Source organism: Acipenser ruthenus, chromosome 42 (genome assembly GCF_902713425.1).
Source record: "Acipenser ruthenus chromosome 42, fAciRut3.2 maternal haplotype, whole genome shotgun sequence".
Classification (NCBI taxonomy): domain Eukaryota; kingdom Metazoa; phylum Chordata; class Actinopteri; order Acipenseriformes; family Acipenseridae; genus Acipenser; species Acipenser ruthenus.
The window spans coordinates 8,627,100-8,652,553 of NC_081230.1; the positions used below are offsets into that span (position 1 = coordinate 8,627,100).

At 45.4% G+C, this 25,454-nt stretch overlaps 1 protein-coding gene across 5 annotated transcripts in view; it reads right to left on the minus strand.

Annotated features, from left to right (window-relative positions):
• LOC117962522 (acid-sensing ion channel 1-like) overlaps nt 1-25,454 on the minus strand; it is a 62,456-nt gene that overhangs the window by 14,381 nt on the left and 22,621 nt on the right. Inside the window, exon 1 of one of the 5 annotated variants that reach the window (XM_059011557.1) lies at nt 4,201-5,416. The exons of 3 other annotated variants lie outside the window; for them this stretch is intronic. In XM_059011557.1, coding sequence (XP_058867540.1) covers nt 4,201-4,878 — 678 coding nt within the window. In that variant the 5' untranslated portion in view covers nt 4,879-5,416. Of the gene's footprint in view, nt 1-4,200; nt 5,417-25,454 lie in introns of those variants that run through there. One more of the 5 variants, XM_059011558.1, reaches the window with a different exon arrangement.

Consider the following 25,454-nt stretch of genomic DNA (forward strand, 5'->3'; position numbering starts at 1 on the left):
ATCCTGATACCATTTTGATTTAACTTTATTATTATTATTATTATTATTTATTTCTTAGCAGATGCCCTTATCCAGGGCGACTTACAATTGTTACAAGATATCACATTGTACATTATACAGATATCACATTATTTTTACATACAATTACCCATTTACACAGTTGGGTTTTTACTGGAGCAATCTAGGTAAAGTACCTTGCTCAAGGGTACAGCAGCAGTGTCCCCCACTGGGGATTGAACCCACAACCCTCCGGTCAAGAGTCCGGAGCCCTAACCACTACTCCACACTGCTGCCACAACTTCACCTGGTTTAATATCCTATTACCTTGAGTTTCTTCTGATTCTGTTGTTTCCGCTCAGATCCTTCACTTACCGTGCTCGCTTTTTCAAAAAGCAAAAATTGCCCCCCCAAAAGTCTCTGTAGCAGCTAACCCCAGTGCAGCACCCCATCACTGCCCAGTCTCTGTAGCAGCTAAGCCCAGTGCAGCACCCCATCACTGCCCAGTCTCTGTAGCAGCTAACCCCAGTGCAGCACCCCATCACTGCCCAGTCTCTGTAGCAGCTAACCCCACTGCAGCACCCCATCACTGCCCAGTCTCTGTAGCAGCTTACCCCAATGCAGCACCCCATCACTGCCCAGTCTCTGTAGCAGCTAACCCCAGTGCAGCACCCCATCACTGCCCAGTCTCTGTAGCAGCTAACCCCAGTGCAGCACCCCATCACTGCCCAGTCTCTGTAGCAGCTAACCCCAGTGCAGCACCCCATCACTGCCCAGTCTCTGTAGCAGCTAACCCCAGTGCAGTACCACAGTCAGACAGTTTCAGTTTTTTTTTTTTTTTTTTTAAATTATTATTTTTACTGCTCAGTAGAGCTGAAACTGACAGCTGCACAGATGTCGACATCCTCCCCTTGGGATCAGTTGTCGATGCCTGGGCAGATTGTCGGACGTGCACCACTCTTAATGAAGGCAATTCGGTTGTGTTAAGACCCCCCATTGGGAATGCAGGCTTGAGCCTCTGCTGTCAAAAGCTTTATATTACCATTTTTCCTATCTCTTTTCTTTTTTTCCTTTTTTTTTAACAGTGCAGACCGCGGCAACAGCAATGAATAAATGATGAGGTGCAAGACCACACATATTAACAGCAATCGTGGACATTTTATTGCACGCCTTTGCTCGGACTGTGTGTTGCATGTACTGTATGTTTTTGTCCCTGTATCGTTCTGTAAGAGAGCTGCTCCCTCTTGTGGTGTAATTCAGAAACTGCATCCAGGTTTATTTTCTGTACTGCACAGTTCTGTTCACAGTAGAGATGTTCTTAAGCTTCCTATGTTTCGGTTTCCATTGAACTGAAATATTACTTTTTCCACCCTGTGATATTTTATAATTTTTTTTTCTTGGTTGGAGTCACAAACTTAAAAACTTGAAAAAAAAAAATGAGACGTTTATTTATTTTTTAACTGATCCTGTATACAAACATAATGACCCGAGGTGTTCATCTATATAGCTTTGTATGCATGAAGAATGTTATTATTATGTCTGGAAATGGCTGCGCCTGTCTGGAGAGATGTTTATAAACAAGGTTTCTACAAATGTGCACAAGGCAGAGGTTAGCAGAGGCTCATTTATTCTGCCAGTAACAGCATCTCTCTGATTTAAGAGCTTCAGAAATAAGCAATTGCAAGTGGTTATAACTTTGACAAAGACATTTAAGCAAAGTTGGACGGAGACTGTGAAGCTGAAGAGGAAACGTCAGAAACTGCGGACAATAATGGTGATGATTCTGGTTACCAGGAATCATCCTCTGGTGAGTCTGACGATACCAGCACTGAAATCTGCCCTGGCGTCTCCTTCAACATCAAAGGGAAGGGAAATCAAACTCTCCACACCAGCACATTGCTTCGACAGTGGACGAAACACTCCGATCAAACCATGGGAATGAATCAAGGTAGGCTGTCAAATTCCAATGTGATCAAAATGTTTTTATATATATAATATATTTCTGCCTCGCCTGTCATTTGCGAGTTGTCATCATGGCTGAGAAACGAAAACGAGTCTATTAGATTTTGTTTAGGAAAAAAAAAATTAAATTGACTCATATTTCAAATGCCACTTATTTGGGATATTATTACATCTCCCGAGGCGTCCCGTTAAAGCGACTGTATATCGTTACATATATGTTGCACGATTATACAAATGTACCTACTATGATAAATGCATAGGGAGGTGTGCAGTAACTAAACACAAATAAAGAAAGTGTGCCGAAGCACAGACAGGCATGCAATATCACATGCAAACTCACTACCTGTATAAGGACCTCGTGTCTTGAATATAGCATGATTGTAAGGCTCTGCATTATCCTAATACAGGGATGGCAATAAGACTCCCATTGCATAGCGGTTTGATTAATTCCTGGTTTTACTAGGAGTTTAATAAGACACACCTGAGCTTGTTACCTGTACACCGCGGCTAATCAAGCACATATTAAAACCTGCAATGGGTGAAAACTGCTATGCAATAGGAGTCTTATTTCCATCCCTGCTAATACAAAGGCAATTTGTAAACACAGTTTGCAAAAAAGTCCAAGTAACAAAGGCAAATGACTTAACGCTGTTTTACTAACGAGAGCTAAAGGAAAAGTGATTTAATATCCTTACAGTCACCCCTTTTAATGTTTAATGAGATGCTACAGAGAGCTTCAGCCCCCAGCGCTGAAAAAACAGCAGAAGCATCCTTCATTAAGGCACCGGCTCCAGTTACACCCCTCTCCTCAACTCAAGGGCAGCGCTGACCCACACTGCTGCTGCTGCTGCTGTGGAGATACCAGCCACCGCTGCTTGTTCTGGCTCACTTGTTGCTGAAGTCCAGAAACTGGTTCTGTTTGCATCATCAGCACCAGCAGTCTAGGTAGGTTTGAGACTGTCGAACTCTGCTTTAATCATAAGAAAACCAAACAAAATAAACCAAAAATAAACTAGACTTTGTTCTCGTAGGATTTGTTCGTGGTACAGATTTCTCTGAAACGGTTGAATGGATCGTCTTGAAACTGCAGTATGCTGTTACACTACAGATTTTTCAAGTCAAGATTTGTGAATACAGCCCCTGGAGGTCATGAAATTCCAGCCGGAACGAGATTCCTTGCTTCTTTCGGGAATGCAGAACAGACTCACTATGCAGAGCGCTCCCTCCTCTCTGAGACAGAGCTCTCGTATTCCCTGCACAGTCTCCTCTGCACCACAGCCACTGGGAATCCTGCGCGCCCGTCTCTTCATTCACAACGCATTCGGTTTACAACCCCGCTAAAGGTTTACCACGGTAAATTTGTCGTCTTTCTGTCATTTCAAATATCATTAATTTAATAAAAAATAAAATAAAAACCCAAAACAATTTTGTGCATTCTTTTTTTGCAGTCTTATTTCTGTGGGAGTCGTTCACATTCACATTAGCTATTATTTCACGTTGCGCTCCCCGTTGGAACTGAACAGCTGCAGCCAGCTTGGATTCACTGTCTCAGCATTAACAGAGACTGAGGATAAAGCTTGCACAGAGGCGCGCGGTTAACTGGTCACAAGTCAAGCAGCCAGTTTTCTCTGAAGACAGTTTAGCGGTGAGGATAATTGGTTTCATCATTGCCGCTTGGCTCTGCACAGATGAGCGTCGGGCATCAACGGCAGTCAGAGGTTAAAGGGTTTAAAATACCCTCTGATTTAATAAAGAAGGCTCACGCCTAATAGCCTCAGATTGCCGGCTTCTCGACAGCCTTAAGTAAAGTGCAGCCAGCAAACAGCTGCGTTAAGGTGAGCCAGAGGTGGATATTTATAAGGAGCTGTCGCTAACTGTTCCCCTCGGAACTACCACTCAACCTTCCAATAAAGAGACGAGCAGCGCTCCAGACCCTACCCCCTTGCCCCCAATTAGACAAATGTTTCAGCTAATTACACCCCCCCCCCCTGCACACACACACACCTCCCTCCACTCTCAGCCCGTTCACTAAAGTCAATTCACATGAACACCTAGATTTGTAAACCAAAACACAACACACCTCTTTCCACTCCTGCTCTGTATCGACCCTGAAATAGTTAATCATCTTATCTCAAACCTGGCTTGGAATTTCCCTCCAGGACCGTGATCGGACACCCCTGACTGGCTTATAAGAAAGCCAGCGCAATAGTACCCAACTCTGCTGCACTCCCCCCCTCTCACCTCGGTGAAGTTCTCGGGTCCGCACTCCTTTCCTCGGTACGAGCACTCCAGCAGCATCTCCTCCATCTGGTGGCGCGCGCGGGTGTAGAACTCCCTCATGGTGAAGGGGCCGCCCCCCAGGTCAGGCTCGGGGGCCATGGAGAACCCGGGGACCATGTCCTCGCTGTAGCCCAGCAGGGGCCCCATGTACAGCAGGTCGCTGTAGCTCAGCTTGGAGCGACGGTAGTTGTTGAAGTTGCAGAGGGTGATGGCCGGGAAGGTCATGACTTTGGCGTCAAGCTCGTCCAGCGCCGTGATGTGGGGGTACTGCAGGTAGAGCATCACGCGGTCCACCACCTGGTAGAGGAACATGGTGATGGAGAAGAGGAAGGCGAGCAGCCACAGGCCCTGCCGCACCCCCAGCTTCCTGCTCTCCCCCTTGGCGCAGATGTGGCCGATGTGGTTGGCCCCGTGGAGGCTGCAGCCCTCCAGGAAGGTGGCCAGGTCCTCCACCTCGTGATCTTCATAGTAGTCGTCTTCGTCAAAGTCTTCCTCCTCCTCCTCCTCCTCCTCCCCCCTCTCGCTCTCCCCGCCCCGCCCCAGAGGGTCGAAAGGGTCGCCCCCCCGGCTGCCTTTCCTCTGCTTCCCTGCCTCCTCATCGTCGGAGAAGGAGATCGTGCAGAAGATCCGGATGGGCATCTCAGTTTTTTTTTTTTTTTTTTTTAAATACGAGACCCCCCGACTTGAATGGAAATATGAAATGTCAGTCTTTCTTTTTCTTTCTTATTTTTTGTTATTTTCCTTCCTTTCTCTCTTTTTCTTCCTTCAGCTCTTTTCTTCCGATGTCATGTGGCGCAGTCTTCTCTTTTTACTTTATTTCTTTTTTGTTGTTTTTCTTTCTTTCTCTTCTCGGTCGTCTCAAACTCCTTTTGTTGCTTGCAGAGTTGCAATGAGTTCCTCGTCTTTCTCATTCCACATGCTCTCTCCCTCTCCCTCTATCTCTATCTCTCCCAATCCCTTTATTTTATGTATAAAATCCCATATAACCCTGTTCTCTCTTGTCGTTGCTGAGCTGTTGAAGTCCTGGGATCTCTTGCCTCTGTGCTTCCCCTCTTGATGCTGTTAATAACTGAGAAGCTTCTCTGGGATCAGAGCGCACAGTCCTGTCTGAAACACACACCGCTCTCACTAGCCCATTCATTAGCGGGCTGCTTAATAATGTATGAGAGAGACGCCCCTCGGTCTCTCTGCTGCTTGGGCTAGGGAGAGGGTGGGGGAGGGGGGAGAGGGGAGAGGGGAGAGGGGGGAGGGGAGGGGAGGGGAGGGGAGGGGGGGGGGATTCAGAGGTGTCTTCTGTGCAGATTCAGGAGCATCGGCGCCAAACATTTCAGTTCTAGGATTGAATTTATCACGAGCTACCCAAGCTACCTCAATACCAACCTTAACTTCAATCCCTCAGTCATAAGATAACCAAAGCATTGAAAACGTTTCAGCTAATGCAGGGGTGCCAAATTCCGGTCCCGGAGGCCATTCCCGCACCACGAAATCAAGAATGGCTGCAGGATCTGGGTAGAGGTTTAGGTGGTTCAATTTAAACCACTTAGAGTCAGCTTTTACTCACCCCTAAGCAAGTGCCTTTGTCAGTGTGACAGGTAGAAATCAGAAATCCGTGCACAGCTTTGCTTTCCGACAAAATAATTATAGCATAGTGTTTAAGAGAATCACTCATTCGTGCAAATGTGATATAGCCACTATAATGAATTGATGCCTTCATATCGTGGTAAATAGAAAACAGATTGTTATTATTCAACCGTGTTTATGACAATACCATACCATGCCACACCATACCCTACCATGACAATACCATAACATACCATACCCTACCATGACAATACCATACTGTACCATACCATACTCTATCATGACATACCACGACCATACCATCCATAACAATTATCCATAGTGCTGAATTTAGAAATACGAGAAGAAACCTTGTACATGTTTATCCAAGCGTTTTTTAATGTGTTTTTATTTAATATATAAGACTTCTTTAATCGGTATCTTGGGGCTGCCAGCAAGTCCAGTGACGCCCAAGCACTTTCCCAGCAATGACGCGAGACAGCCACTAATCTGAGTGGTGTCGGGGCTCTGACTGCGGGCGCCTTTCCTAAGCGACAAATGGCTTTGCCTTCCCCCAATCGTAATTCCAGTTAACAGGCGGAAATGCATTTCTTTTATTGAGTTAGAACACTGATGGGAGAAAATAAATCTAGCCATTTAGCTCTCCGTTGTCCCTCCCTGTCTGCCTCAATCAATTTGGCTGCAAGCTGGCCAACAAGTTTAAGGCTACGGACTGGGAGCCATGAGGATTCAGGTTCAAATCACCTCGTCGTTTTTTCACGTGCACGCTGGTTTTGTTATGGTTTCAATTCTGAACCATCACTGCTAGTACCTGATAAGTCATATTTTTTATGGGCTTTGATTCCTGTCGCGTCAAACTTTTTTTTAACAACTCAGGATGACATGAGCTTGAACTGCAAATAACAAAAAAAAAAACACAAATCCCTTTCTCCCTCTACACCCCATCTCCCCCTCTCTCATGTTGCACAAGAACGGGTTCCTAGTTTGTTTGTTTTGGATAAGTGCAATAAAATTCTTGATTTCCCGTCAGCAGCCTTTATATTTTCTCAGAAATCCTTGTTTATAAGGAGCCTGAACCCTCTGCGCACAAATCAGTTGAGACAGCCAGGCACGGACTCGGGAGAGGCAAAAACAAACAACAGGGGTACTGTTGAGGTCTCGGACCCTTTATATTGGAAAGGCTTGCAGATTACTAGAACGACGAAGCTTAGGGAGGTCAAGCTTATAAAGGGTGTGTCCATCTTCGATGATCCCTCACTCAGACAGCACTTGTGTTTTTGACACAGCTTGTCCTGTACGAAGTGCCACGGCTTTCTGTTTCTCCGCTCTGGTTAATAACCTCCCCCCTCCGGTCTCCAGGCTCGGCTCGTGTTTCTCATGTCAGCGCTTTCCTGCTGCACAGCGTGAATCTGAGACCTTTACGAATCCCGCCGCGCCGATCAGGTGACCCCCCCCCCCCCCTCCTGCCCGCCCCTCACCTCCCGGGACCTGCGTCAACGTTTTCACGGAGACAGCCCTAGGTCACAAAGAACCGGTTCTGAATCAGTGCATGGTATTGTATTGGGAGAATGACCTTGCCCATTGGCAGTGCGATATTATGTCTTCTGTACTGCGGGGAAAGCAATGAAAGCACAGTTAAAGCACAGGCAAACATGGGCAATAACATTGGGACAATTATTGGGCACTGTAGTCAGGCATATTAAACACAATGGTTAAGCACAACAAATGCATAATATTACGAACATGGGAAATGTGCGGTTAAATGCAAAATTACCGTGCTAATGTTCTGCGGTGAAATTCAATGCCGACCTCTACTCTCTCCAGAACAGCGTCAATATGGAAGTCAGTGTAGCGAAACCCCTTGCCCTCTTAGGGGCAACACCAGCAAAAAAATACAAACCTTAAAACTGCTTCGAAAATAAAATGCGTAAGGCACCACTGAACTGCAGCTTCCAGATGCTGAGTCTGCCTCCCGGGAGCCCGTCTAAGGGGTGCTATACAGCAGTTATTTTTTTATTTTCTTATATGTTTCTTGAGTTTTCGCAATCCCTGCGCACAATAGACTGAATGATCTCTCTCTGTGTTGGGTGTTTGTAGTTAATAAATCTGTAAGGTTCAGTAAGGCTGGGTTTCAGGGCTGCAGTTTATAGAGGCACTTTTTTTATTCTATTTATTAATTATAAATGTATTTAACCAGGACAGAACCCTTGAGATACACATCTCATTGTCAGGGGAGGTCCAGGCAAGAAAAGGTGGCAAGAAATAACTAGAAAATCAACGACAAAAACAGACAAATCATTCAAACAGGGTGAAAAAACGTTTAAGACAATCATAAAAACGATCGTATTTACAGGATTTGCAACCCTGGTCAGATTTCAAATAAATATTTCTGAGCGATTTTAAAAAGGTATTGTGACGAGGTTGTTTTTATGTTCGATGGCAATGTCTTCCCAAGATGAGATGCTTGATATACAAAGGCATGCTGGCCCATATTAGATCTCAATTTAGGTATTTTAAAAGTATCCACATCATTTGATCTTCGCGCACACTAGGGGGCAGTGTTGCTCCACAGTAGACCACGCTTCTCTGTCTATTTAAAGCCTCTGGACTGTACTGTGTCTTGTTTCATTACTGTCGGTCATACTCAGGGCGCACAGGGGCTGAGCGCATCACAGCTTGATGAAAAGATTTCCCATAAATCAGAAAGCACAGGCGTAATTGTTAATATTGGTTGTCTGTCTGTTTCCTTTTAGGTGTGAAATCCATTTCACATTTGTAAAGCAAAGCACTTGTCAAAGGAAGCTTTAGCTATTGGGACAAAGGCAATTTTAAAAAGCTGCGGCATCTTGCAGCAGTAGGAGGTTATAAGTGCCATATTCGAGTTATGTTGCAGGAACAAACCAGGAGATTTCTGACGATCGATTTTGTGTCATTTTATACAGAAGTTTTATTTAGCTATTTTTAAAAACTTTTTTTTTTTTAGCGTGCCTGCAGTAAACAGCTAATAACTCTTAAAACCCTGTGATTCCTAATCCTGCCACTCGGGGGCAGTGTTGGTGCTAGTTGGCCTTCCCAGGCTGTCAGTGGCGATGCGATTCAACTCACAGAGAGGGTGAAAGCTGTTTAGCATGCTATCATGTTATAAAGATGAGCAGCATTGGCAGGCATCAAACCTGCTGTTGCCATGGAAACGTGTCTTCCCCTAGAATGGTACCAGTCTCTAAGGGATAGCAGCTAAACCCAGTGCAGCACCCATCACTGCCCAGTCTCTGTAAAGGACAGCAGCTAAGCCCAGTGCTGTACCCATGGTAACACGCGAGGAGAGAGTATGTTTTTTTCGTCTCCAAGTCCGGAGATGAAATATGATGCTGTTATTATCAGCGGTTTGCAATAAAGAACAAAGCCTTTCTCTGCATAAAAGAGGAGAAATCAGCCGAAAGAACAGCCCGGTCCCTCCACAGGCAGCGAGGAGCACAGTAACAGAGTTGTTTTGAGGCTCCGGCACGTCTCTGTCGAGTGTTTACACTGGCGCTGGCTCTCGCTTCTCTGACCTCTGGCTCAGAGTAATGAGGCTCATCGGCGCTCCACGTTTACACAGCGGGTTTCAGGATTCAAGGAAGCAGGGTCAAAGGCAGGATTAACAAAAAAATGAAAGAAATAACATCTTGCAGTTAACCCCATCCTACCATCTTGCATCCATGAAGTTCACCTGTGACGGGGGACTGCCCCGTCTTTATGAACGTGGTTGGGACTGGCAGGGAGGGGGTTAAATTCCTCCCTGCCAGGAAAACATGTGAGAATGTGGCTGGAGCCCTAATTGAATAATCAGCAATTATTGATTAATTGGGCTCCAGCCACAGGGGATTAAAGCCAGGGGAGAGGCCCTGGCTAGAGAGAGAGTTCTGGAAGGAGCAGGAGCAGGAGCCAGTGCCAGTGCCAGTGCCAGTGCCAGTGCCAGTGCCAGTGCCAGTGTTTTTCTGTGTGTGCTGTTTTTCGTTTTGAATCCAGTGAAGGCGTTGCCCAGCCTGGAAGCTTTATTTGTAAGTTTTGTTTTGTGTCTATTTTGTGTTTTGAAACCTTTTTGTTTGGCCCTCGTGCCTGTTTATTTGGTGTATTTTGTTTTAAATAAAAACTTTTTTTTTTTAACTTTCAAAACTGTCTCTGAGCCTCACCCTCTGCCAATCCTGCCACATCGCCCTAAAAAAAAAAAGTTTCCCGCTGTAAAAGCAAAGCATTGTGAAAACGTGGTAAAGCACAGGTAAGCACAGTGAAGCACAGAGAGGTATGGTCACGCACATGCAGCAAGCCATGTTGAACTATGGTTGAGTTTAAGTGTAATAACCATGGCGAGAAAGTGTGGGGAAAACTGCCCCATAATGGTGGAAACCTTAAGAAGGGTTTGCATAGTCTTGTATCTTTCTTTTCACTTTGTGTCCACAGGGCCTGCACAGGTACATCTCAATAGTGCAGCTCTAATATAAAATGAGAGACCCAAGTAGATCACACTCAATAATAAACAATACAACAATTATGATAATTCCACAACGATTTCCAAATAAACAACTCCACAAACGCAAAGCTCTCTTTTTTTCTGCTCAGAATATCCGACCAGAAATATGCATCCCACAGTCTCCGTTGTTCAGTCGCTAATGGTTCTGGCATGAACCCGATCACATGCTTAGCTCTGCTGAACAGTGAAAGCATTGTTTCCTCTGGGTCCTGTATGCTTGACTCACCCCTGAAACACATCTCTGCAGTTCTCTCAGGACTCGCTCATCTCAATCAGCTTGCTGTTATCGCGGCAGCTCGGTGTTTATTGCATGGGTTTTCACGGCACCACGTACGGATCCTGTTCACACACTCAATGGAGTTGATTAAAGAACGATTGGTCCGTTATTTATTATGGATTAAATAAAAGTTTTTGTTTCTCATGAAAATTGCTGTTATTTTCCAATCCTTTAGGGACGCGTTCGCACAGCCAGAGGAAACACTCAATAAAACAATACCATTGTAATGGATCCCTTCCAACCACAGCACAACTACCCCCTCCCACCCCGCTGAGTGCTAATCGAAAACCATTACTGACATAGTTCACAGGACAACCACCGGCAGCTCAACCCTGATACCCCAGGAGACACGGTAAGGATGTGCTTTGTCCATCCCCTCAGTTGAGTCCTCACCAGTGGTGCTGGAACAGTTTTTATAGTGGGGGTGCTGAAAGCCATTGACCAAAACTGTAACCCCTGTATATGATGGAAGCCATGCGAAGCCAGGGGGTGCAGCCGCACCCTCCCAGCACCCCTAGTTCCAGCGTACCTGGTCCTCACACTATGAGCTGCACTATGAGCTGCTCTTTGCAACCGCGTCAGGGATTTAAAAAAAAAAAAAAAAAAACAACATGACCAAAACCATGGCACTCTCTATAAAATCATATAAGTGGTTAGGGCTCTGGACTCTTGACTGGAGGGTCGTGGGTTCAATCCCAGGTGGGGGACACTGCTGCTGTACCCTTGAGCAAGGTACTTTACCTAGATTGCTCCAGTAAAAACCCAACTGTATAAATGGGTAATTGTATGTAAAAAAAAAATAATGTGATATCTGTATAATGTGAAATAATGTATAATGTGATATCTTGTAACAATTGTAAGTCGCCCTGGATAAGGGCGTCTGCTAAGAAATAAATAATAAAAATTAAGTAAAGCAAAAGAGTGTTATTGGAGGATAGCAATGTTTTCGTTCTTTCAGGAGTTTCGCAGTATGCACTGGAGCTAAACGCTAAGATGAAGCCAGTGCTTGTGTTTTCAATGTGCTGCCTGTGACAGCCCATCGCCATCACACCGCCAGCGTCGAGACGATCTGACAGCTGTTGCATCGCCCGCAGTTCATGCGTTGCTGCAAGGCGCTGCCTTTGATTTTACGATTCTGTGTTCACACTTTGAATGACGGGTTCCCATATCCCTGGGAGCCAGGAGTGTACTAAAGCACAGCGAAAGCATGGTCTAGCAGAGGTAGGTGAAGCCCAGAGAGCCAAACCGTATGGTAAGTGCATAGTGCATTCTAACTGTGTGACAAGCATGGGAGAAACTGGAAAACATACTGTGCAAAATCTACTGTGTTCAACTTTTATCAGGGAGACGCTCGCACAGAGACACACACAGGCTCAAATGCAAGTCGTCCCCTGTCCCCCCTTTTAACGTGCAGGTGTTGTGTAGGCGGCGTGATGGATTTCCTGTCTCCAGCACGGCCTCTCCGCTCTCGTTAACAGCAATCACCGGCTGAGCGTTTCTAGGGGAAAGGGAATCCATCAAACTCGCCTCTCTCTTGCTCTCTCTCTCGCTCTCTCTCAAACCGCAGGAGGACAAAATGCACCACTGCCTTAGCAAAACCACTGGAAGATCTGAGGGGCTGGTTAAGAAACCAGTAGGCACACAATTACATTTGGAAAGTGGTCTAGTGCTGAGGGATGCAGAGGGAAGGAAGGAAGGCAGCAGCGTGGCTATGGTTACAGGGAGTCAAGCAGTTTGACCTAATAGTTATTATTATTATTATTATTATTTATTATTTATTTCTTAGCAGACGCCCTTATCCAGGGCGACTTACAATTGTTACAAGATATAACACATTATTTTTACATACAATTACCCATTTATACAGTTGGGTTTTTACTGGAGCAATCTAGATAAAGTACCTTGCTCAAGGGTACGGCAGCAGTGTCCCCCAGCTGGGATTGAACCCACGACCCTCTGGTCCGGAGTCCAGGGCCCTAACCACTACTCCACACTGCTGCCCGAGGGAATGAGAAGGGTGGAAAGGGAGTCTGTGTATCTTATTGATGAGAGCCGAGGGAGTGGGGAAGATGCCGTATAGGGCAGGGCTTCAGTGTCAAACCTAAAAATGCTTCAGAGCGCACACACAAGGAGGCTACACTACAGCTGCAGGAATCCGACTTTCCGTTTTTGAACCAATTCCTAAAGGGATGCAAGGCAGTGAAGGGGTTATCTCCGCAGTGCGAGAGGTTCTCCTATACGATCGCGATTATTGCGGAGATAAATATGAAGCTGTCTTCATGAATAAACAATGGGGCTGCTATCCTTGGAGCGGAGGCTGCCACAGGTCACATCACAGCCATCTGCACATGAGCCGAAAATCTTAATTCCTAATTTTAAACTAGCATGTAAATCACATGATTGAATAACCCAACGCCTCCTTGTTTAGCAGTGAAATACAGTTTGTATCTCTGCCTGCTGTTCCTCTCCCTAACCTGTCATTAATGTAACCAGCATACTGTCCAGGTAGCCTGAAGATTCACATATTGTTTACTCTGTTTATTTCCTCCTGATTTAACTTCCCGTCGAGCTGCGTTTTTAAATCGAATCAAACTGCCCTACTTTTCCTTAACCATGTTAAATGTGATGCACGGTGCCATTTTGCAATATATTCATTGCTGGTTTTACAATGTGTACCCAGCTGTACCCTGCTCCCCTATGCTGTACCCTAATACTCCCCTATGCTGTACCTTGCTCCCCCTGTGCTGTACCTTGCTCCCCATGCATTCTCTCTATTATGCTTTAGTGAACCTTTCTGAGTGATATAAGGTGTGGTGTTTAAGTGCAGCCGGGTGGTACCGTCGCTTTAAGAACGGTATTGTGCTCCCTGTGTCACTGTCTCGGTCTCTCCGTCTCCCTCGCTGTCTGCGTGCAGGACGCCCTGCCCTTGAGGTTAGGGAATCGTTTTTTGTTTTTCTTCTCGGAAAAGCTGAAGGAGGCCGCGGGGCTGGGAAAGCAGAACTCGTTCGAAAAAAAAGATATCCTCTGAAGTTCGATAAGCAATCTGTGAAAAGCTGATCCTGTAGTGGCGCTTCAACACTGGGAGGAAGAAGAAGAAACAGATACACACACACACACACACACACACACACACACACACACACACACACACACACACACACACTCAAGACATCCCTGCAGCAAGAGTACACCCCAGACACATCTTTACAGCCCTAATTAGGTTTGAAATCCCGCTGAGCGCTTTTTAGTTTTTTCGTTCCAATGTACGTGTGATTTTTATAATTTTTCTTCTCCTCTATTAGTTATACAAACACAGTTGGAAAGCTTGTATTGAATTCTGGCACTGTTAAATGTGAATGGCTTCAGCGAGGTCTACGGCTAAGTACTGGGGACTGGGTCGTGTTAACGGTTCATGGTGTGAAATGATTTAACCCCTTGAGGTACACAAGGAATTGAGCGCTTGTTCAAACGGTTTCTTCTTAAAATGAATTTGAGAGAGACTCAAGTATGCCGAGGAGGAAGCTGACAATTTGGATGACCAGATCCCACCTGTCAGTTAAATAGTGAAACCCTGTTCTGTGCATCATTTGTATTTGTGGGACACATACATCCCTTGTATCTTAAAAGGGTTAAGTATGACACACAATTGTGGGTGCAGTACTTATGTTAAGATTTCATGCATGGTGGGTGCAGGCAATGTTATCCATGTCTCCCTTTCTCAATTTCTTTTCAGTGTGTCATTAATTGGAACATGTTCCTCTACACCCCCCCCCCCCCCCACCCCACCCCCCGCCCCCTACCCTCGCCCCCTCCCTTCCTCCTCCTTCCCTAAATTACACAGCGCCCTGTCACTGAGTAATTCTCTTGTTTACTCTTTTTAGGGAGCCCCTGGCTTGATTACTCCATTAGCCCACACAGGAAACACAAAGCCATTACACCTGTCAAAAGTCTGTCTTCAGTTTCCTTTTTCATTTCTGCCTCACCGCCCTTTCTCTCTTCCCCCCCTCTCTCTCTCTCTCTCTCGCTCACAGACTCACACCCTCCCTCATCCTTTCATACTACATCCCCTTGCTGAAAAATACCTATTTTAATGTAACCGTGTTAGACTGAACAAAACCTCACGTTGCCAGTTCCAGTTCCTTCGGAGGAATTGATATTTTAGAGCCATCATAATCCTTGCGATTGTTTCAGCTGCTTTCGTTTGAAGCCAGTTTGGACTCAAGTAATTAGATTGCCACTGCGAGAAGCTCATTTTAACAGAATGCTGCTAATTGCAGTTTTGATCAATGATGTGTTGGAATCGATGAAAAGGGGATTGGAACTGGGAATTAATTTTGAAAATAAATTGGAACTGGAATGGAAAAACAGGAATTGACCCCGATGTCAACCGGAAATATGCCTTTTCACTGTTTCAGTGGCAAGTCACAGAGCATCAGAAGGATAAATAACCAGATTTAAATGCCGTAGCTAACCATGTCACTTCACGACCGAGTGCGAAACCTCAGAAATAGCTTTTGTATTAAGAAAGCTTTTACTAGAAAACGATCCCAGTCCATCAAACTCTTGTCTCGGCACCGGCTAAATTGAAAAACTCTTATCTGTAAATTCGATAAGCCACACGTAGTTACTTGCAGAAAGAGCCGTCTGTGTTTTAAAGCAATGACAAGAGATAAAGTTTAAATGCGCTGGTAATGAAGGCTGGGAAGCTCTGAAATACAACTTTGATTTATTTCTGAAGAACGCGTTTCCCTGTATTTCTTCATTGACATCCCCGATCAGGGATTCAGTGTATTTTCATTATTAAAAGCATCTCCTCGGAATTCTAATTAAATATTTGCCATCTCTAAATTAAAATGTTTGTTTATAATGAAGCATGGCAATCTGGGGAGGATGTACCATTATTATTATTATTATTATTATTATTAATAATCAACCTGTATGTGAGGTCACCCTAGTCCCTGACCCACCCCCTCCACCCCTGTTTGAATGGTCTGTGTCGTCTGGCTGTTGAGATCCCCAGAGTCTTTTAATATTTTATATTCTCGCTAATGTCATTTTTCCTCTCGGAAACGTGGGGAGGCTTGTGACCAGCTTCTGTCCTTGGTAAAACAATCCTGACCCAGTCTGATACCATCAGTGTGCAATATCAGACAGAGAGAGAGGGAGGAAAAGAGAGGGGGAGGGAACTGACAACCAAACGCATCTGTTTTTCCAGAAATTCAAAGCTACAGTGATGAGATTCACAAGCCCCCCCCCCCCCCCCCATCGCAGAGCTGTAACTCACTGTGTTTGTGTTCTACCGCCTTCCATAATTTAGCGCTTTATCAGAGGGCAATCCGTCTGAACAATCGCGCTTGTTGAGGGCTTTCCCCGAGGTAATCACAGCCGTCGGAGACGTACTGCCCTTTCTCCTCTCCCTTTGAAACCTGCCCACTTTATCACCCATGTGAATTAAATGAATTATAAATCGCTAGGCTTTTCTTTCTTTTTTTTTTTTAAATCTAACCCTATGTGTACCCGAGTCGTTGTGTGTGTGTGTGTATGTGTGCGCGCCTGTCGGTGTGTAAAAGGGGTGCTATGCTGCTTCACCACAGAACCACCCCATGCACAGCTTTGTGTTTGGGAGGTGGTACTGGATTAATAGCGCTTGTCATCTCGATTTTCTGCCCTCAGTATTTTCTAAGCTTCATCTCTTCCACCCGGAGAAATTCTTGAGCAAGTCTCCTGTCAGCCCCTCTGGATGATGCACAGTGTATCACCGGGCTCTAATCGTGCAGAACACCTTTGTGAATGACATTCCTACTGAACCGCCTCATGAGTCCCCACTGTCACTGAAAATCACTGGGTAAAGATAACGCAGATCTGTGTTCTTGAAGCTGATCAAAACCATAAGAACATGAGCATGTGTACGAGCAAGAGGAGGCCACTCTGCCAGCCCGCGCTCGGCCGGTTTATCTGAAACTTTGGTCTCGCCAACTGAAGCCCAGCAGTTTATGGGGACTTCTTTAAAGGGGGATCGTTACCCTCCCAGATACCCCCCCAAAAAATATTACCTTCGTCCTACTGCCATTACTGTCCCTAACACTCAAGCATAAACTGAAGAATACAAAGGTTTGGATCATTTTAGAGCATTTCACAGTACCTGGGACTCAACCTGGATTGCATCAGCCCCTTGGGTTGATTCCCTAGTGGTGTATAATGGTATAGGTTGATCGACCCCTCAGTATCTCTAAAACAGTTACAGCATTACAGTGATTCGAACTCCACCCACACTCGGTATGGTCTGATCCCTAAGGTTTCCTTATAGCAAACAGAACAGACTGACATGCATTTACATCGAGTGTCTAACGGACTGAAGCCAAGTGCAGCAGTAAATAATGTATTAGCAGTCGTTTAAATTTTACAGCTTCTGAGCAGTAGTCGTACTTGGGTAGTACAGTCATGTAGCTGGTAACTACAGTCTGCAGTAATTCAGTGTTTCCTTTTACCCCCATTGTATCTTTAGACACACTTCCTCCCGGTCTCAGGCCAACCTGTCACACACAGACACTGTCACGCTCCTCCTCAGAGGTTAACACGAAGGACACAGAGCTCTTTGAAGCATGTCGTATATGTATTTTTTTTTTTTTTTTTTATTCTTCAGAATTTTTCATTTGAATAATTATAAAAAAAAAAAACTCTGGCGAAGAAAGGTAATTCTAAAAAGAAAGAAAGGCTGACTTTTCATCTTTCGTGTGGTGGTGAGATGTCTACAGGGAGCTAATCAAAGCGAGCAGGGAGAGAGAGCGAGAGAGAGGAAGGGTACCGGGAAGGCAGATAGAGCAGGGTTCGTTTTGGTAGCCTCGCTGTCTTATCTGTTTTGTTTAAGCTGTGACTAAAAGCTGCACAACCAGATTAATCGATTGACTGGTTTGAGCTCTCCGACGCCAGCAGGTTATGACGCTGCTGCTGTTTGGGCTAAATCGGCACTGCAACAGAAACGATTGCAGAAAACAGCAGCTTGAATTTGTGCTGGATTGCTGCTCTGTCCACTGAGACTAAGTAAAGCAGCCCTGCACAGGGTGACATACGAAACAAAGACTGTATCAACTAAACTGGCTTAGTCACCCTCAAGAAATTCATAAAACCCCGAGCAGAACGAAACGAAGAGGGATGTCTTGCTGAAACAGTAATTGGAGAGAAAAGCACCTCCGAATTGTTTGCCCTTCACGGCGCTGACAATTTATTTCGGATGGCGGTGACTCGCGGTGGTGTGGGGAGTGCCGCGCAGAGATAATGACATTAGTGTGCCCGGAGGGTGTTGGGAGAGAGACGGTGAGGGATTGCAGCGCCCGGCAGGCTGTTGATAAAGCATCCTCCTGTCTCGGCTTCCCAGCAATTACAGCCCCCCCTCTAGCTGTCAATTTAAAAAGAACCGTTCCACGGGATCAAATCATTTACGAGAGTAATCGCTAGTGTGCAGTGGCCTATGCCAGGGCTTTTTGACCGTCCCCTTCATTTATAAAACTTCCCAGACATTAAGCAAACCACATCATGTCATTCTCATGCTTAACCCATGAACTGTTTACATGATTCTCCCTCATGGGTCATCCTCCACGGGTCACCATTTCCAGACCATGCTTGTGTGTGCCCGTGTATAGGGGCACTACCATATGCCAACCCAAAAATGTCAATCTCAGCCCACGAAGTTTCAAAATAGGACCGTAAATCGCAACCTGTCGTTGTTACATCATTCGTGGATCATGCAACAATCATGGCCAGCAATGGTAGTAAGGTTTATCGCATGCCTGTGTGTATGAGCTGAACGGGGTTTGGTTCTGTGGTGCTGTATATCGACTATGGTCTGGCAACAGCATTCCAGTGGGAGTGAGGATGGCCCATGGTGAAGACAGGATATTCCTGTCCTCCCGTGTACTTTTTGGTGTCCTCCATGCTTTCTCTGAGGGACAGAGAATGTCACTTTTGAAAAGCTCCACCGTGCCTGTCCCGTTTCTTCACTGACAGTCTGGGCCAGGCAGATGAACGACACAGTGTTAAATAATTCCTCTGAAAGTACAGGGGACCGGCTTGGAAGAGTGTATTCTGCACAGGTGTGGAGTGCAGGAAAGATAAGCAGCAGTCTGATTTATTTCTCTCTGAATCGTAACGATGGCAAGAACCCAGGAGGTTTCTTTTCACTGTCAAGGAGGAGGGCGAGACGTTGAGTACTCATCCGGCAGACGTCTGTTCTATAAAAACAGCAGAGCACTCGAGAGAATGGAGGAGCAGTTCCAAGGAGACGACTCATACCCAATTAGAGAAAAGAGCGGTGTGGGAGAGCACAATCACAGGAACACAGGGCTGGGATAAGGAGGTCCCGGGCTGGGCAGCATTGCTTTTAAAAACAACATGCCCTCCATCTGACTTAAAAACTTTTTTCTTGTGTCGCGACAAAACTTGTACTTGTAGGGAAGACAGTTGCAATACTAACAACCTTACAAAATCAGTTGACAGATGCTCTCGCTCTCTCTCTGTCTCTCTCTCTCTCTCTCTCTCTCTCTCCCCCTGTCTTTTTTGTGTGTAAGTTATTATGTACAGTTGACCCTGTCTCTTCATCGTCTTCTCGTGAGGTCTTTGATTGGGCAAGGTGACTACGAAGTGACGTTTTTGTCATCCAAAGTGTAAAACAATAAGAGATTCTTACACCATAAGAGACGGGGTGAACTGTGCAATCATGTTTAAATCAAAAGAACACAATACACAGTTAATGCTTTTTTTAAAAATCTTTGTCAGCTGGTAGTCTACTGTGCACGAGGCAAGCAGTTACAGCATAAAAGCATGCAGGGGAATGTTCTCAAATTGTGATTTATAATTTGTAACAAAATGTAAAGCACAGATCCACATTCCAAACCCCATCATTAAAACCTTCCTGTTTGCATTATATATAGAATAATTATTACTGTGTCACAATGTACCATTTAATATAGGAGAATGAAAGGGGTTGTCTCAAGTGCATTTTACACAACTGGACAGGTTGCCTCAGGCTATCCAGTGTAACACAGAGCAGCAATAACAGCTGTTTAGCAGATCTGAGATAACGCATCTTAATGATGCATAAAGAAAGATCCTGGGATCGCTTACCTCAGCCGAGGTCTAAAAATACAAGCAAAGAACGGAGAGGAAAAGGGTAGGGGAGGGTGCAGGGCAGAGATCGTACAGCTAGTGAGCATAAAAAATAGAAAAATAGTAACCTTTATGAGCACCTCTTCAGCCCGAGTATTGAAGGCGATCGTTGATCGGGATGGGGGGGGGGGGTGGGGGTTCGTAGCTGCGCAAGTCACGGCGTCGGAGCATGGAGAATTAGACCTCTGCTCTGCTGGCCTTTTCAGAAATGCAGTGACGCCATTGAGAACATCATTAGGTAATTAAAACTGGTGTACACAGCTCTCTCCATTCCATCTGTTGTGCCAGGGGATGCAGGGTTAGCTGGATAATCAATCCATTCCCAAGTCTGCGATGGCGACAGTGCCGTGCGCTAAAGTGCTGTACTGCATTATAAAAAAACTCGAAATAACCAGATGCGTGTTACAGTGCATTAGTTTATACAGCATTTCCAGTTTAACTCTTTCAACACTGCAGAGCGCTCTAGCAGTACAGGAAAGAGAACTCCACTCTCAACACTGCAGAGCGCTCTAGCAGTACAGGAAAGAGAACTCCACTCCACACTGCAGAGCGCTCTAGTAGTATAGGAAAGAGAACTCCACTCTCAACACTGCAGAGCGCTCTAGCAGTATAGGAAAGAGAACTCCACTCTCAACACTGCGGAGCGCTCTAGTAGTATAGGAAAGAGAACTCCACTCTCAACACTGCAGAGCGCTCTAGCAGTATAGGAAAGAGAACTCCACTCTCAACACTGCAGAGCGCTCTAGTAGTATTGGAAAGATGATTCCATATAACACTACATTGTTGACAACAGTATCCTAGGGGAGTCTTTTTGTGAAGTTGCTGAGTGCTGTAACAGTTGCAACACAGCAAGTCTCCAAGCAGTTTAAAATGATCTTTTCTGAGAAAATGCATCTAAACACTGTATAATATATGACCCTTAAAATGATCATTTCTGGTACACAAGTTGCACTACATTCAGAGGAGCGGTTCCCAAGACTACTAAATGAGCAACACGGCTGTTGGTTCTCTGGTTCCTGTTGCTAGAATTGTGCATTTCACTACCTGATTGCATTAAAGCATCTTGATAGCCCGGGGTCCTTTCAACCCTGCCTGCTGTGCAGCCTGGGGCTTGCTTGTGTGTTGATGCACTCGCGCAGTGTGACAGGACTTCAATTCCACTCGGCTCAGGAGACTCTGGAAAAACAAAAACGCTTCCCCTCGCTGCTGCTGAAATGTTACTTAACGTCTTGAATACTTCATTACACCTTTTTTTAAACAAAAAAAAAATCCACTTTCTAAACCGTCTGCCCACCCCTCCTCTTCATCCTCCTCCTCCTCCTCCTCCTCCTCCTCCTCCTCCTCCCCAACTTTGTGGAAATACTTGTAAAATGACATAAATGCATTACCTATTAATGTGTGTTACTAGAAGTTCGGTGTACAAATAAAATGTGAATTTGCATAATAATTCCTGTTTCAGAAAAATCTAGATTTTTAGTGGCGTTCCGGAATCCGTGACGGAATCCAACACCCGCCCCCCCCCAAAGTCAAGGTGACAGGCGTTTCAGTTTCTCCTCGTTTAGTTTAGTTGAGCTTTAGAGGCGAGTGCAGCTCTGCTCATGTCCGGCTGTTGCATTTTCCTGTTCAGCACCGTTACCTTTCACAGCTCCCGCACTGACCTTTTCATGTTAGATTTGATTTACTATATTTAGTTCCGGGAAGTTGATATATTGCCACTTGACCTTTTAAACAGTGGCTGTTACTGAAATGATTTGCTGTAAATGTCAGTTGTATTTGTCGTCTTTTTTTATATAATGCTGTTTGGTGATGGGAACGGGGAAACGATATGATAACCCTCAGAAAATATACCACGGTTATCATCATACCACGTTATAATGTCCTTTTATTACACAGCTATTGAAACCAGAATAAAAGCCAATTACGTTTTTATAGTAGCTGTTTAAAGAAATACACAGAGGTCATGTTTAAAATAAAAAATACAACTTTATTATTATTATTATTTATTTCTTAGCAGACGCTCTTATCCAGAGCGACTTACAATTGTTACAAGATATCACATTATATTTACATACAATTACCCATTTATACAGTTGGGTTTTTACTGGAGCAATCTAGGTAAAGTACCTTGCTCAAGGGTACAGCAGCAGTGTCCCCACCGGGGATTGAACCCACGACCCTCCGCTCAAGAGTCCAGAGCCCTAACCACTACTCCACACTGCTGCCCATGTGCACCTCCCTCTTAATAGTTAATATTTTTAGCATCTTTTCCAATTCTCTCTCCAACTACAAAATACAATGAACATTATATAAAAAAAGGACATATTTTTAACTTCAAGAGGGGAGGGCTAACGGGATTCATTTTCGGTGTCGCTTTTATGGTGGTTAGCTCGAGGGCTACGCAAATTAGCTTTCGAAAAACGCAGACGGGTCACAAGCACGTGTAACCTGTAGTAAATCTGCCCCTTCCACTTATTGAACCACTGTGTTTGCTAATCCAGGGTAACAGGGCGGAGCCTGGGCGTGAACCTATAGACTGGAGCTAATCAAGCTCATATTCAAACCTGGAATGGGTGAAACTGCTGTGCAATAGGAGTCTTATTTCCATCCCTGGTGTACAATGTCGTTCCAGGTCAAGTGTTTGACGTTGCCTTGGGCGAGGTTTGTACTGCTTTGCATCCTGCACTGCTTGGGAGCGAGATGCCCTCATTAAGTAAATGAACTGCCTAAAAATAACTCTCATTAAGGTGTTGCTGTCCCAGCAGTCTGTTCTTGTTGCTCAGTGAATCGTCTCCGGGGGGGCTGCCTGTAGGGTCCCTAGCCTGCCCAGCAGTAATTAGATCTGATTACAACACACAATGTCCCTGCTGCCGCCTTCTCATACAGGAGCAAAATACTTTATCAGCGGATAGAGGAACGTGTGCATCCATTCACTGCAGATTTGCAAGCGATTCTCAATTTATTCTCCTTTTTTTTTCTCGCCAATTTGGAAAAAGCCTTATTCAAAAGCTGCCTTGCAGCTGCAATTCACTTACTGATCAGCTGGGCTGAAGACCAGCTGCAAAGGGAGTGTTATTATTATTATTATTATTATTATTATTATTATTATTATTAATAAGGTCGTAGAATGTAAAACCTGGACTGCCTCAAACTGCTATAAAACTGGTGTCTGGTTTCTATATGATCCACTGACCCTATAGATTCTGCAGAAACCTCTTGTCTCCTCTAGCTAGCAATCCATAGACCGCCCACACCTTTGACTTGAAATGAAATCTTAAAATAAGCAAACCAACAAACAAATAAGTCTCCCAGATATTTTTTGGGAGGTTTAACTTCATGACAGCCCTGCCTGCCTGTCTGCGTTGCCTCTGTCTGACAGCAGCAGCAGACGTGAGTTATCACTGAAATGCAGGCATCCCTTATCTCCTTGGCACAGTGAGAGAGCGTGTGGGGCTGCCTCACCGTCACACACTCTCCCCCCCATGAGTAAAACCCACTTCCTCAGCTTCGGAAGGGCTCCAGAGTCACGTTGCCACACTAAACTGGAGCCCCCTGGTGTGTGTGTGTGTGTGCAGTGTACCACACGCTCCTCCGAGGGTTCGATTTCAGAGGACTCCACAGCACTGCTGTGGTGGAACACAGATTTTATTAGATGAATATTCAGATATTTCATGGCACTCTTAATCCGCTACAATGCTGTAAAAGAGCAGTGTATTACAGCACAGCAGAGCTGTACACACTTTTGGCTGAACCGATAACCAGGGAGTCCTTATAGAGCCGTACAAAAAATAGGATACTTCAAGAGAGTCACATTTTCGCACCTCAATTACCCGTATATATGGCTCATGACGAGAACCCTACAGTAACCCCTTAGAGCAGAGACTCTCCTGCATAGGTTTTATAATGACTTGGGTTGTTTCGATCCAGATAAACACCAGCAGGCAGAAAGGCTCACTCTGCTTCCTCTTGTTGGTTTATCTATATGAATTTGTCTTATTTGCTACTTTTAAAAAAAAAATAATTTAGAATGATCATTCTACACAGCACAGACGTTCTGAGGGCGTGTGAGCGTCCTCCAATCTCGCAAGCCAGAATCGCTTTAATGCCCGAGCAATCCAGAGCAGAGGTGGGCGGGGCTACCGATCCCGGAGAACAGATCTTTTTATCCACTCTGAATGTGCTCGGTGTCTGGCCAGTAGGGTTCGCTGTTGCGCGATGAGGAGAATGAGTCCCTGTTGGTTTGCCATCCCCCCACCCCTGGGAGCGTCGGAGTACCCAGCAAAGTTCGGTCTCTTTGCACAGCCAGGACACGAACCGGCGCCGTCCAAGCTGTGTGACTCATCCATCCCAGCGGCAGAGCCTAACTGGATGAGCCACTCATGAAACCCCCTATTTGATACTTTAAGGTTTGGCCTCCAGCAATGTCTGTTTCATTCTTTGAATATCTGTCCTGGCACTAGCACAGTCAGCTAGCGTGCAAAGCTATGCCAGTAGTGGTATAGGACCACTGTGGGCCTCCCTCTCCTAGCTGCTTCTTACCATCATTATACAAATGCATTTGCCAGAGTTTACATATCTATTTGCTTTACCATGCCTTCAGTGTGCTTTATTACACTTTCCCATGCTTTCATCAGAATGATCTGACACAATCAGTTAAGATCTGCACTCAGTGTGGTGCAGCGCTGCTGAGATCGGTCTCGGAGGCTGAGGGATTTGTTCCTGGTGTCTAAGAGGAACAGTTTGCCCTGTAGGGCGCATACTTGTTGGAAACAGTCTGGCTGTGTCTAGGTAGACAGGGACAGAGGCTCCCATCCCCCCAGCAGCAGCAGCAGCAGCAGCATGGAGCAGAGTTTAATAGAAGTGGCTGGCTGTGAAACATGGTTTCAATTTCCTTGCTCACACCTGGGGGTTTGCATCTATGCTGCCGCCACCTCCTCCTCCTCCTTCTACTCCGATTTAAGGGAGTATGACAGGACAGCCGCCTCGCACACAGACCTGTGGAGCGCAGGCAGGGAGATCAGAGGCGTTCCTTCAAAAAAGGTGGTGCGGTGGCTCAACGCTATTGACAGTGGTGTGGCAGGTGTTTCTGCATTCGTTTTGAAGTCTTTTTTTTCTGTACTTCTAAAATCCAATGGTTGCAGAACCATTGCAGTGACATTGTCTGTCTGTCTGTCTGTCTGTCTGTCTGTCTGTCTGCATTGCCACTGTAGTGCCTGTCTGTCTGTCTGCATTACCATTGCTGACAGTCCCATGTAAGGCTGATACCAACCAAGAGACGGACTGCCTACAAAAAGTGACAATGAGTGCTGATTGCCATCGGGCAGAGGACAGCTCAATCTGATGAGTTCTATTATGCAAAAGGAATTCCTGCCACTGTCTCATCGGACCCCAGCCGAGAGACTTGCTTTAATTATACTTGAAAAAGCGCATATCTTTTTTGCTGGCAGATTCTCTTTTCATTAAGATATTAATTCCCGGCCGCACGTGCTCTGCTGTGCTGGGCTGGGGGAGCTCTGTGGGATCTGGGGAGTAATTCAGCCAAGACAGGATTAAAACGAAAAGGACAATCAAAAAACCGAAGGGAACAGGACTTTAGTTCAGCCAGAACTTTGAAGACACAGGCTTGGATTACAACCTGAGCCACCCAGCATTCCCCTTTATGCAGGTGTACCACATTGCATTTGCATG